Genomic DNA, 12,080 nt, shown 5'->3' with positions numbered 1-12,080 from the left:
CTCATGCCATCCTTCTTCTCTCTCTCTCCGGGCAGCCTGCTGTAGCAGCCCCCCGGGAAAAAGCCCAGAAGCCCCAGCTAGCACACACGAGGAGAAAAAGGAGGCCCCAGGTTTGTACACACCGCCCATGCTGCCCCATAAACAATATCGAGCATGAAGGCAGAGTATCCCCACCTTTGCCCTCCAGCTTGACAGCCCAGCCTCCCCACCTCTGATTTCAGGGCCCTTTGTGTGGGGCGGGGAGGGGGGGAGGGGTGCCCACTTGTTCTGTGCCCAGGTAGGGAGCCAGTCACCAGGGATGTCTACTGAAAAGGAAATAAGAAGGGAGATCCCAGTTCGGGGCCACACGCTGACTCTCATTCACCCCCAACTTCCATTCCTACAGACAGTGTGGTGACCTTCCCTGAGAATGGTGAATTCCAGAAGTTGGCGGCTACACCCACCAAGACCCCCAAGAGGTATGTAGAGAACAGGGACTTGCCTACAGTCGCTGCTGGATGGGACAGTCCCAGTTTCCAGGACTGAAGTACCAGCTGGGTCCTTCTAAATCCTGGAGCAGGCAGGCAGTTGTTTCATTGAGGGAAACAGCTGGTGCCTGGCCTGAGGATCGTCTAAGGATGTGGGAGATGAGCGTCCCAACAGAAGGGGGCAATCTAAATGAGCACGTAATTTCTGTTTCTTCACTAACTCCAGCAGCTGGTGTATGCTGGGGATGGTGTAACACCTGCTCTCCGTTTGCCCACTCTCCCTACCCCCAATCTCCCAGGTGCCCTGTGCCCTCCATCCTTCTTCTGAGGAAAGGCATAAATCCCAGGATACACACATCCTGCTCAGGTTCTCACAGCTGCCAGCAATGCTTAAAATGCTTTAAAGCCAACAGTGCCTGCACCAGGCCCAATACTAGCCTTGCCGCATCCCTAAGACAAACAGGTTGATGCCATCCCCACTTCCATAACCGTACCAAAATCACACACTAGGGATCAAGAAAACTGGAACCAAAGTCCAGGCTATCAACCATCTATTAAGGCCTGGTGCATAAACCCTCTGGGGGAGATATTTACCTGATGGTATTTTAGCACATTTACCAAACACTGGGTTATAGAACACCTTCCACTTTAAAATCAACTAAGAGGGAAGTCATTCCCTATTGTCCCCATAGTCATTTGAACTTGATCTTGCAATTCTTCAGTGCTGGCTCCCACAAGGCAGCCTGAAAACCCCTTTCTGATGGACCCTGCACCGTGGCTTTACAGACAAGTGTGGGAAGGACCCAATCCACCCAATGCCAATCTTTGCAACTAGGGTGCAGAGTTCCTAAGTGTTGCCAAGCCAATCGCCCGAAGAGCAGAGTGCCAAACCCTCCCTCCTGACCCAAGACAGGATCTTCCATGACACAAGAATTCTTTCTTATCTTTTCTACTGGAGAATAAGTACTCTTCAGCCTGAACAAACTTCAGGTACCGAGGAAGCCCAGCCTAGTGCATTAACCCATTTGGAAAAACTCTAGTGCTCTCAAGACCCCCAACGCAGGCATCTCTGCACCGTAGATGGAGTTCAAAGGTGTGAAACTACTCAAGGCCTTGGCGAGGGCTTAGTTCCCACGGTGCCTTCATTCTGACTGGTCATTGTTCAGACTCTGGGAAGTTGTGGTCCAGGCCCTGTCCTGTGTGCTATACAAGGTGCTGAGACTGAGACAGAGCTCTGAGTATGGTGTGACCCCATTTGGTCCCAGCTTGCCCCTTCCATCATTCCAATCTTTTTGTCCCTAAAAGTGGCACAAAGGGCGTGGTGAACAGGCAAGGATGTGCCCCATGGCTTGAGTTTCTTCCAAGGGAAAAGTTTGCAGGACTATATATGGGGAAATATATACTCTTTGCATGAATAAATATTAAGGTTTTGCTTTAAAGACAAGGTCATAAGTCTTCTTGTCCCTACGAACAGCTTTTGGGTCTTGGAAGTGGGACTTGGGAGCTATGTGGTGATCTGTGGCAATGCCATGAGGTAACCCGTGAAGATCCCATCATGCATTTCCATTTGCTTGTCAGAGTTTGTGAAGGGGATGGGCCAGCCACCTCCCTCGTAGGCCCTCAAGCATGATGACAAAGTAACTCTATTAGACGGTTTCATAACGGCTTGTATTTTTTTTCCTTTTCTTTTCTTTTCCCTTTATTCTGACTCCAGGGCTGTGTTTGCATGTGGTTTTTACTGCTAGCAGTAACACTCAGATATAATGTGTGGCAAATAGAATCCCTTTTCCTAAAGGTCTTTAGCTAAACCAAGGAAGTAAGCAAATTGCTTTGCAGGAAGAACACTGTTTTGTTTTTATTTTTGAATGGTTTGGGGGGCCTAAGCTCCAGCCCACAGGTGCCAGGTTCTGTGTGAGCTGAGCAGCGAGCAGGGTACAAAGCACATGAACCTGGATGCATGCGGTCACCCACCCTGCCCACCCTCTGGGCTCTCGGTAGCTCCCACAAGGCACACGTCTAAGGCCAGGCCACTGGTCAAGAGGGCTTTCCTTGACAGTAAGGTGCACTTAGAACATACTCAGTGGAGCTTCAACAAGCAGCCTTTGTGTCAGGCAGTGTGGAGAGAGGTCAGGCAGCCCTCGACGGTGTCCGCGGCCTCTCAGAACCCACTGCTTCTTGGGACCCCACGCAAACAGGCCACACTGTACCAGAATTGTTTGTCTGTCAGGGAACAGGATGCCCCCTTCTCACCTCGTGCCCCTTACCCAGAGCTCAGGAGACTCAGGAAATGCTTAAGGAACAAGACATTGTGCAATGCTCTCCATACCTGGAAAACAAGGTCGGTGCCAGGCAGCTCATCTGGGCCTCAGTTTCCCAGACTCCACTAACAGGTGTCCCGCTTGTCTCCGCAGTGAGAACGATGCCTCCTCTGAGAATGAGCAGTTGCTGAGTCGCAGTGTGGACAGCGATGAGGAGCCTGCCCCGGACAAGCAGGGGTCCCCGGAGCTATGTCTACTGTCGCTAGTTCACCTGGCCAGGGAGAAGGCTGCAGCCAGTAACAAGTCTGCTGGGGTGAGGCTCTGGCGGCTGGTCCTGGGGACACCGGTGCAGTAATTTATAGCCATCAGACAGGATCCCTCATGTTGAATAAGTTCCTTAGGTTGCTGTTTCTCTCAAAGGTCCCAGCTAGGACAAAAACAAAACCAACAGATTTTTAAATATTATTTATATTGCTTATAGACAAAAAATAAAAAAAAGGTTTTTAAAATCAATGCAAATGTCAGAAAACAGGAAAAGAAAAACTTTCCAAAAACATACTGTGCATTTCTAAGTAGTTACACACACAATGTGTAACAATTTGTGGGTTCTGAATCCATGTGTCAACTAAGCATAGATAAAAAGAAAACTGTGCCTGTGCTAACCATGCACACTTCTTATTGTCATTAATCTCTAAACCATGCAGTGCAATATTATTAGAAATAATTTGAAGATGATTTAAAGTGTAGTGGATGATGTGAATAGGATCTATGCAAATAGACATTTTACATAATAGTCTTGAGCGACCACAGACTTTGATATCCTTTAAGGGTTCTAAAAACAAGAAATGATGTTATATATGTAAACACACGTGCATGCATACACACACACACACACATGACACACAGACGCTGTTCTTATATAGCAATAGACTCACTTGTACAAATTGTCCCGAGGGTTTTATCACTAAAGCAAGCTACTTTGGAATGCCTGTGACACAGGGTGTGCTCTCAGGCTCTGGCATATATTCCTTTTTGCGTCTGTGCCTCAGGCAGCCCAACCAAACCATGTGGCAACATGGTTGGTAGTAGAGAAAGGTCCTGCAAGGATCCTGGATCAGGCTGGCCCTGCAGGATACTTCACTCTAGGCATAGTGATCTTGCTAAAAGAATCTAGAGACCATGCTGCCTGCCACAGGCCTGTTCTTTTCACCCAGGGCCACTCATTGCCCTTCTTAGCCCTGAGCTCCCTGCCCTGGTAAAGAGAGCGTTCCATAGCTCTGTTAGCCACTGCATGCATGGCTGCCCTGGTGGGCAACTGGGGTCGTCATTGCCAACCTTCTCAACACAATGATGACAGCTCTAACACTGGTGTGCCTTTAAACCCAAGCAGCACCTCTGTTGTGCACAGAGGCTATCTACATGGAAACCCTAGGGACATTCTTCCTTCTGGTATGTTTGGGTTGCTTCCACCTTGGCACAGCAGATATACCTAGTCATCACGGCCAAGCCAGTGCAAAGGGAAGACTTGAGGCTTTGCTACCGTCTTTTCCCTTTCTAAAGACGAACATTCTCTTCATTGTTCTTTATAGATTCAAAGCCGAAGGAAAAAGATATTGGATGTATATGCCAACGTGTGTGGTGTTGTTGAAGGTAAGGATAGAGAACCATTCAGAGATGTATATGGCAGTGCACGTCTTTAATCCCAGAGCTTAAGAGGCAGAGGCAGGCGGATCTCTGTGAATTTGAGGCCAGCCTGGTCTACGTAGCAGTTCCAGGCCTGCTAGGGCTACATGGTGAGACTCTATCTTAAACAAGCAAAAGACAAAAAAGCCATTCGGGATATACTTCCCTGAGATGATAGCCCCCAGTGCCAGGCCCCTGTGTGAAGAACTGGGGACAGTCATCCACATCTGATGGAGGTGGTCAGGCCCCCACCAGAATGGCCAAGTGAACCGACTTGTGATGTGGGGGGGGGGGGGGGAAGGGAGTTTGGTTCCTGGCTTAGGCTAAAGCACCCCATAATGCTGTCGTCACAGGAGAAGAGACTCCCAGCGGCTTGTGTCCACACCGGTATTGTCATCAAGGAAGTGACCGATGACATTTAGTAGTCAGTGCCAATGAGGATGCAGTCTAAGAAACACATGGGCATGAGATTTGTCCCTGTGTCAATATGGAGTATACCGTCATAAGCTAAAATGGTCGGGGCATCAGTAGGTGTACTATGGAACCAGTGTTTTCTGTCATTGACAGCATCACCATGCAGGTTGTGGCTGTGCCTAGAAGCTGTTTCACAAGGCACACTGGCCTGGCCTTGGAGGGTTCTTCCCTCCTTCCAGAGCAGCCACGCAAGGTCAAACAGCCTGCAGTGGGCAGGCAAAAAGCAGGAGAGTAAGAACCATAGAGAGTCCAGTCTGTAATCCTCCTGGATGCTACAAAACCCAAGCCCCAAATTAACTTCTCTTCACCCTGAAAATAAACCCCTCACTGCTGATGTCAGGGGACTTTCCTGCCTCCCGCCTTGCTGGCATCCCTCCGCACACCCTGGTCTGGTTGAACTGTTTGCCTGGAGAGGGTCACATACTGCCTGCCACTCTTGTCCCATGAGGGAGAAGTGCAGGCCCTGAGCTGGGACAGGCTGGTTAGATGTTCTCTTTGGCCAGAAGTAACCACTGAGCAGGAACTCCAGGGCCAAGAATTCTTCTTGGCTGCCTTCAGAAACATGGCAAGGCTCCATAAGTACATGCCTGGTCAGCCTACTTAATCAAGCTTGGCATGGTGGGTGCTGTTGGCTGCCCAGAAGAATATGGTCCAGGAGTTACATTCCAGCACCCCCAAAGCTCTTGTCTGTTCCAAAGAATGTCTTAGTTTTGAAAGACCAAACCCATGGGACTGTGACTTTTGGATTGATTTAGAGCTTTAACCATAAGAAGAGCCCTCCAGTAGGTCCTGCGGGGTGGAATCTTCAAGCCTGTGCCCTCAGGTGCTCCTTGGCAGCTTAGGCACAAGTCCTTCTTAATGCCACAGTAATAAGACACAGCCAAGGCTGAGGCCCTCGGGCCAGCATGGTTTGGCTCCCCAGACCATTGGAATCACACGAAGACCTTAATACTCACTACCTCTGCCTCTTGAGCCACCCTGCCTTCCCTAAGATCCCAACATGGTTAATATGGGGTGAACCCCAGACACCAGAGTCCTCCAGTTCTTTTAAAGGCTTTCATTGTGGTATTCTTCCTCTCCACACTCCACCCACCCCCCGCCAAGACAGAGCTTCTCTGTGTAACAGCACTGGCTGTCCTAGAACTCACAGAGATCTGCCTGCTTCTGCTTCCTGGCTGCTGGGATTAAAGGTGTGTGCCGCCACACCCAGCTTGTGGTGTTCTTACCATTTGGGGCTAAGAGGTAATAGAGCAAAGCCCGGGTGATCGTCTCCTAGCTTCTCCTGATGCTGACAGCTCATAGCCCCATAAAAGCCATGATCAAGATGTTGATACAGTAGATGGTGACCCCTTCCACCACCACCACAGGGGCTTTCCTTGCTCCCCAAACCCACACCTGCAGCCCCATCAACCACTATTTCTATTGCTGTAATTTTGTCTCGAAAAACAAACAAAAAAAAAAGTCAAATTGGGGGGCTGGAGAGATGGCTCAGAGGTTAAGAGCATTGCCTGCTCTTCCAAAGGTCCTGAGTTCAATTTCCAGCAACCACATGGTGGCTCACAACCATCTGTAATGGGGTCTGGTGCCCTCTTCTGACCTGCAGGCATGCACACAGACAGAACATTGTATACATAATATAAATATTTTTTTTAAAAAAGTCAAATTGAGGGCCGGAGAGATGGCTCAGTGGTTAAGAACGCTGGCTGCTCTTCCAGAGAATTCCCAACACCTACATAGCCGCTTACAACCATTTCCAGAAGATACGTCGCCCCCTTCTGGCCTCTGTGTGCACTACACATACTGGTAGGCAAAACACCCATATATGTAAGATATACATTTAAAAATATTATTGTAAGTTGAATCATGGAGCACACACTCAGTGATTAGCTGGTCTCTCCATAATTCAGTAGAGAGTCATCCGGGTTGCTGTGTATGCCAGTGTCATGGGAGTTTTTAGTATCCTTGGAAATTTCTACATAGGCAGTCATATCTGCACACACGGCGTTTGATTCTTTCCTTTCTAACCTGTGTGCACTCTTCTCTTTTCTGTCTTCACTGCTTTGGCATGATGTCATTTAAATTTTAACCCTATGAACTGTGTTTACCAAGAAGCATGTGTTAGAACATTCATTTAGTATTTTTTTAATTTGCTTGAGTTTTTTTAAATTGTTTTTATTGAGCTATATACTTTTCTCTGTTCTCCTCCCTTCTTCTCCCCTCCCCACTTCTACCCTCTCCCATGGTCCCCAAGCTCCCAATTTACTCAAGAGATCTTGTCTTTTTCTACTTCCCATGTAGATTAGATCCAGAAAGTCACATTCATTTTTAAAAGCTAGAACCAGAATTATACCCTGAGAATAAATGTTACTTTTCATAGTCCATAATGCTTTGTTCTATTGTTGAACTCTGTTAATATTTTGTTAGAAATTTTGGTGTCAGATCGGGAATAGTTCCTTCTTTTCTATTTTCTGGAAGAGACTACTCAGAGCGTACGTTAATTCCTTTAAACACTTGGAAGACGTTTAATGCTGAGCGCCCCTTGACTGCTTTGAGACATGTAACATGGTTTGAGACATGTAACATGGTTTGAGACATGTAATTGCGCCCATCCCTCTCCTAGGTCTCAGCCCCACAGAGTTGCCATTTGATTGCCTTGAGAAGACAAGCCGAATGCTCAGCTCCACATACAACTCTGAGAAAGCTTTGGTGAAAACGTGGCGCCACCTTGCCGAGAGCTTTGGACTGAAGCGGGACGAGATCGGGGGCATGACTGACGGCATGCAGCTCTTTGACCGCATCAGCACCGCGGGCTACAGCATCCCGGAGCTGCTCACAAAGCTGGTGCAGATCGAGCGGCTGGATGCGGTGGAGTCCTTGTGTGCAGACATACTGGAGTGGGCTGGCGTTGTGCCACCTGCCTCCCCGCCCCCAGCTGCTTCCTGAGGAGTGTGCCTTGAACTGTCCTCCCTGGGACCCGCTGGGGATCCAATGAGGCCACTGCAAGCTGTGAGTGATGCCATCGGACTGCCAAAACTCAAGGCTTTTCCTGGTGGGTCACTGTATTCCTTAGGGGGACCTAAGGAGCCTGCTGATCACTCAGATGGACATGTGGGCATGATGCTGGTGAAGAACCCGATCCTGTCTGTCAGGGGACACTTGGTGGGAGACAGAGGGCATGCTACAATCACATCACCAGAACATCAAACAGGCTAAATGAAGGGATACTAAGAAAATGTAGCAATAATTCCGAGAAGGGTGACAGCGTCTCGTGAAGTTGAGAAATGGGAGCATCTTTATGAAGAGAATAGCTTGAAGGTTTTAGCACAGACAAACGTACAAAGTACAGACGTCCCACTTCCTCCATTGCTGCAGACGGAGCAGTCTGTTGGGGTGCTCTATGGCTTCAGGGATGGCTTGACCTGTGTTTGCAGTCACCCACAACGATGCAAGCCTTGCAGTCACTAGTGGAAGAGCTTGGGGGGGGGGGGGGATGTCACTGCCGCACAAGGCATGTCTGCCCAGCCCAACAGAAGTGTGGACAGATTTGGCCTCCAGCATCACTCACAGACAGAGCTGTTGCAGTGTGTCAGATTGTTGTCCTTCAAATGGGTGCGTTCTCTCTAGAAAAGGAGATGACGACTTCCTAGGAGTTTGACCATGCCCGATTCTAGACTGCGGGAGTAGCCGGGATTCACGAATGAGGCTTGTGTGAGTCCAGACAGCATCCTGGGCCAGCGAGGGATGGTGGAGCCTGAGGTGCGGTACAGAGCTGGGGTGTCATCCTCTGGCCCTGGTGGTGTCATCCCCCAGCCTGAGCTTCTCTTCTGCAAACGAGAGCTTGGTCTTCATATCTGTGGTCAGGAAAGTTAAGGCTCAGGTGAGCAAAAGAAAGTGGAGGCAGGACAGGAGAGGCCAAGGGGACCTCCGTGGGGTAGATACAGTGTGGGCAGCCACACAGAGAGTAAAAGGGGAACTTCTATCAGGGATTCTCGTGTAAGGGCAATTGTGGGACAGAGCATTTACAGCGAGGGAGCTTCTAAAGGAGCATTGTTCTTGGCAGATTCTCTTATTTCACCTGTAACTGCCAAGAAAAGGAATTGAGGGGAGCTTTCCTGCCAGGGGGTTAATGCCCAGCTGGCTGCTGGGCTCCCTCCTGAAGTGTTGGCTGTAATGATAGTTAAATTACAATAAAGCCTCTGGTTGAGAAAGATGTGGGTTTGCTTTTTTTGTTTTGTTTTGTTTTTAAATTACAAGTCATAGGACTGAACAAAAGCTTTTGGGGTGGGAATCAGTTGTACGTTTAAAACCATGCAGCAATTTCCCGCCACGGAATACAGAATATACTGTGAGAGGACCATAATTAGGTCGTGAATATTTAATATAATATGATCATTTGACTGTGTCCGTTTGTGATTTTTTTTTTTAAAAGAAGGTATTTGCTGTATCCTGCAAGTTAAATAGTCTGCGTAATTATCCTTTTAATTCCTCTTCGAGATCCTGCCGTGCCCTTTACCTCCCCCACCCCACCCCCCCCCCGCCGGTTTTCAGTAATGATGTTGAGCTTCCCCTTAATTAGACTGTAAATGTCATCTGTGATGAGTGGGCGAGGCTAGGACAGCAGGCTCCTCTCCTCCCGACTGTCTTTCTGGTGAGGAATGGGCAGCTGCCGTGGGCAGAGTGGGCTGGCCTTGGTTCCCCTGTTAGATTTCAAGGCTTGAGGGCAGCCAGCATCCGTATTGTTTCGTTGACCCCCAGAGCTTGCCGATTTAGGGGAGCTCGTCCCTTGTCATTTACTTTATTTGGCAATAAATCCAGGAAGGGTCTGCTTCAGTGAGCTTTGCCTACGCTGTAGAGATCAGAATCGGCAAGACCATCACGTTCCTCACTGACCAAGGCTGGAACTCCATGCTGCCATTTTCGTCTGGAGACTATACCGTTATTTTCCAGCACTTAAAGGTATTGAGTAAACGCCCAGGCTAGGTCTGAGGCCCTTTGAGCCCGTGACGTCATAATTGTGAATATTTTTATGTAATTCTGTTTATATAACTTATTATATTTTTTTATAAGCCCAATAAACATGTTAATAAAAAGGCGGCTACAAACTGGTACCGTGTGAGCTGTTAATGAGTGATGCGCTGTGAATGGAGAAGAACTGACTGTCGTGGTCACTGTACTGTGTATGAGGAGACTGTGGGCTTGTGGCCATCCATAAATAAAGTATATAAAATATATAGCAGGGAGGTGTTCACTAACAGGGATATATATATATATATATATATATATGGGGGGAATATGTAAAAACAACACGGGGCACCGTTTTCCATATTTACTTTTAAACAGCGTGTTACCTGCTATGACCGTGTCACTATCAAAATACAGTGTCTTAGAGCACAGTCATTTCTCAGTCTGGCTTTGGGGTCAGTACGGATGGGTGGGGTCAACTTGCCTGGGCAGTGGCTGTAGGGCCTGGGGGTCTTGAGCACTGCAGCTGTGTGGACCTGGACCAGGGACACGGTGCCAGACCTCACTACCCAGCTACCTGCGGGAAAACCTGTTGTGTTCTCAGAAGCTCCCCAGTCTACCCGAAGCCTCTGTCCACACCACTCCCAGTTCTGACCCTTTGTCAGAGTGCACGCCTTAGAGACTGCACGAATCTCCAGCAGAGGCAAATTACCCTTCAATTCTGCTAAGCCCCACCCCCACCCCTGTGAACACAAGCTCCCAGACTCAGAGACAGTGAACAGATTAGCAGTTTCGCTCCCGACAAGCCCTAGGTGGGACGCCAGCCCCCAGATGACTGCCAGGCTACTAACGAGTGTGCAGTCCCTACGCCTGGCACCTTTTGTGTAAAGGAGCTTGCTGTGCCATCTTTTACTCTTTTTGAGGGGTCCACCACCCTGCTCCCAAATAAACCACTCATGCAGTCTTATTCTTTCTTCTATCTACCCAACCTTAGCTTGACTTATTTCTGGCTAGCGTCTCTTAAATTATCCCGACTACCTTTTGCCTCTGGGCTTTTTCCTTTCCTTCCATATATATTACCTTCACTCTTGCTCCATGGCTGGCTGGGCGACTGGCTGGCTGGCCTCAGAAGTCCTCCTCTCCTCGTTCTCTTGCTCCCCCCTTTTCTTGCTTCTCCTTCTATTTATCCTCTCTGCCTGCCAGCCCCACCTGTCCTTGCTCCTGCCTCGCTACTGGCCGTTCAGCTCTTGATTAGCCAGGCAATCACAGCTTCACAGAGGTGAACAAATGCGGCATAAACAGAACCAACAACATCTTTACATCATTAAACAAATGCCCCACAGCATCAACAAAAGCGACACACCTTAAGACAATATTCCCCAATCAGAATATTTTACCGAAAAGTTTCTGCTCAGTCTTTTAAGGAGCTACTGGATTCCAAGGGAGTGTACAGCATTGCAGGCTTGCTTAGATTCGTTTAACACGGTTTCATTCAGCTGTCTGCATGTATCCAGACAATTGTCATTTTATTACGCCAATGTTCACATACTATGTTAAATGGATTACTAAGCTTCAGGTATGTAGCAGGTTCTTGGGAATTTTTATAGCTATAAATAATACAGATACTTTCAATATGCATTCCTTGTTTGAAATTATTTACTTAGTCTGAGTCATCCAAACCCAGAGAACTAATAGTTATATATACACATTACATTTCTATGGCAAATGTAGCCTATAAGACCTTTCTTTAAGGTAAATAACTAAAAAGAGATCATTAGCGTTTATCACTTCTGGGTAATATGGCAGACTGACATCTGCTTCTGATGATGGCGATACAAAGGACAAGAGTTAGAATCAAAATAAGCAGTACTCTCTATTCCTATAAACAAAGAGCTAAAGACAAGAGAAATGGACTCCGATGAAGCAAGGTCAGTGTCCAGCGGTACCAGCCCCTGCTAGGTTAAGGACAGTTTGTCACCTCGACTGGCAGAGAGAGAGAGAGGCTGTGCCCCACTCTGACTGGGGGCAGATACAGAGGTGAGACTTCTGCAGCAGAGAAGGACGTGGTGGAGGGGGCAGAGCTCGGATTCTTAGCCCTGGTGATGATAGCCATGGCCCAGACAAACTCAGGGATCCTGACACGCGCCATGCCAAATTTGATTCAGCCTCCTGAAGGCTGACCAGGAAGAGACCTCCCAGAGAGACAGAGGCAAACATAAATGGATGGCTCTGGCCC

The 12,080-nt window shown here is 48.2% G+C and overlaps 1 protein-coding gene across 1 annotated transcript in view; it reads left to right on the top strand.

Annotated features, from left to right (window-relative positions):
- The window catches only part of Edar (ectodysplasin A receptor), a 29,380-nt gene extending 21,555 nt beyond the window's left edge, over positions 1-7,825 (top strand). Inside the window, exons 7-11 of the mRNA XM_038344091.1 lie at positions 36-110; positions 386-458; positions 2,879-3,038; positions 4,315-4,375; positions 7,503-7,825. Of these exons, the coding sequence (XP_038200019.1) occupies positions 36-110; positions 386-458; positions 2,879-3,038; positions 4,315-4,375; positions 7,503-7,825 (692 nt within the window). The remainder of the gene's footprint in view (positions 1-35; positions 111-385; positions 459-2,878; positions 3,039-4,314; positions 4,376-7,502) is intronic.
- The last annotated feature ends 4,255 nt before the right edge of the window (positions 7,826-12,080 follow it).

Source organism: Arvicola amphibius, chromosome 9 (assembly GCF_903992535.2).
Source record: "Arvicola amphibius chromosome 9, mArvAmp1.2, whole genome shotgun sequence".
Classification (NCBI taxonomy): Eukaryota; Metazoa; Chordata; class Mammalia; order Rodentia; family Cricetidae; genus Arvicola; species Arvicola amphibius.
The sequence above is the reverse complement of the archived record's forward strand: the minus strand, read 5'-3'. Positions and strand labels throughout refer to the sequence as shown.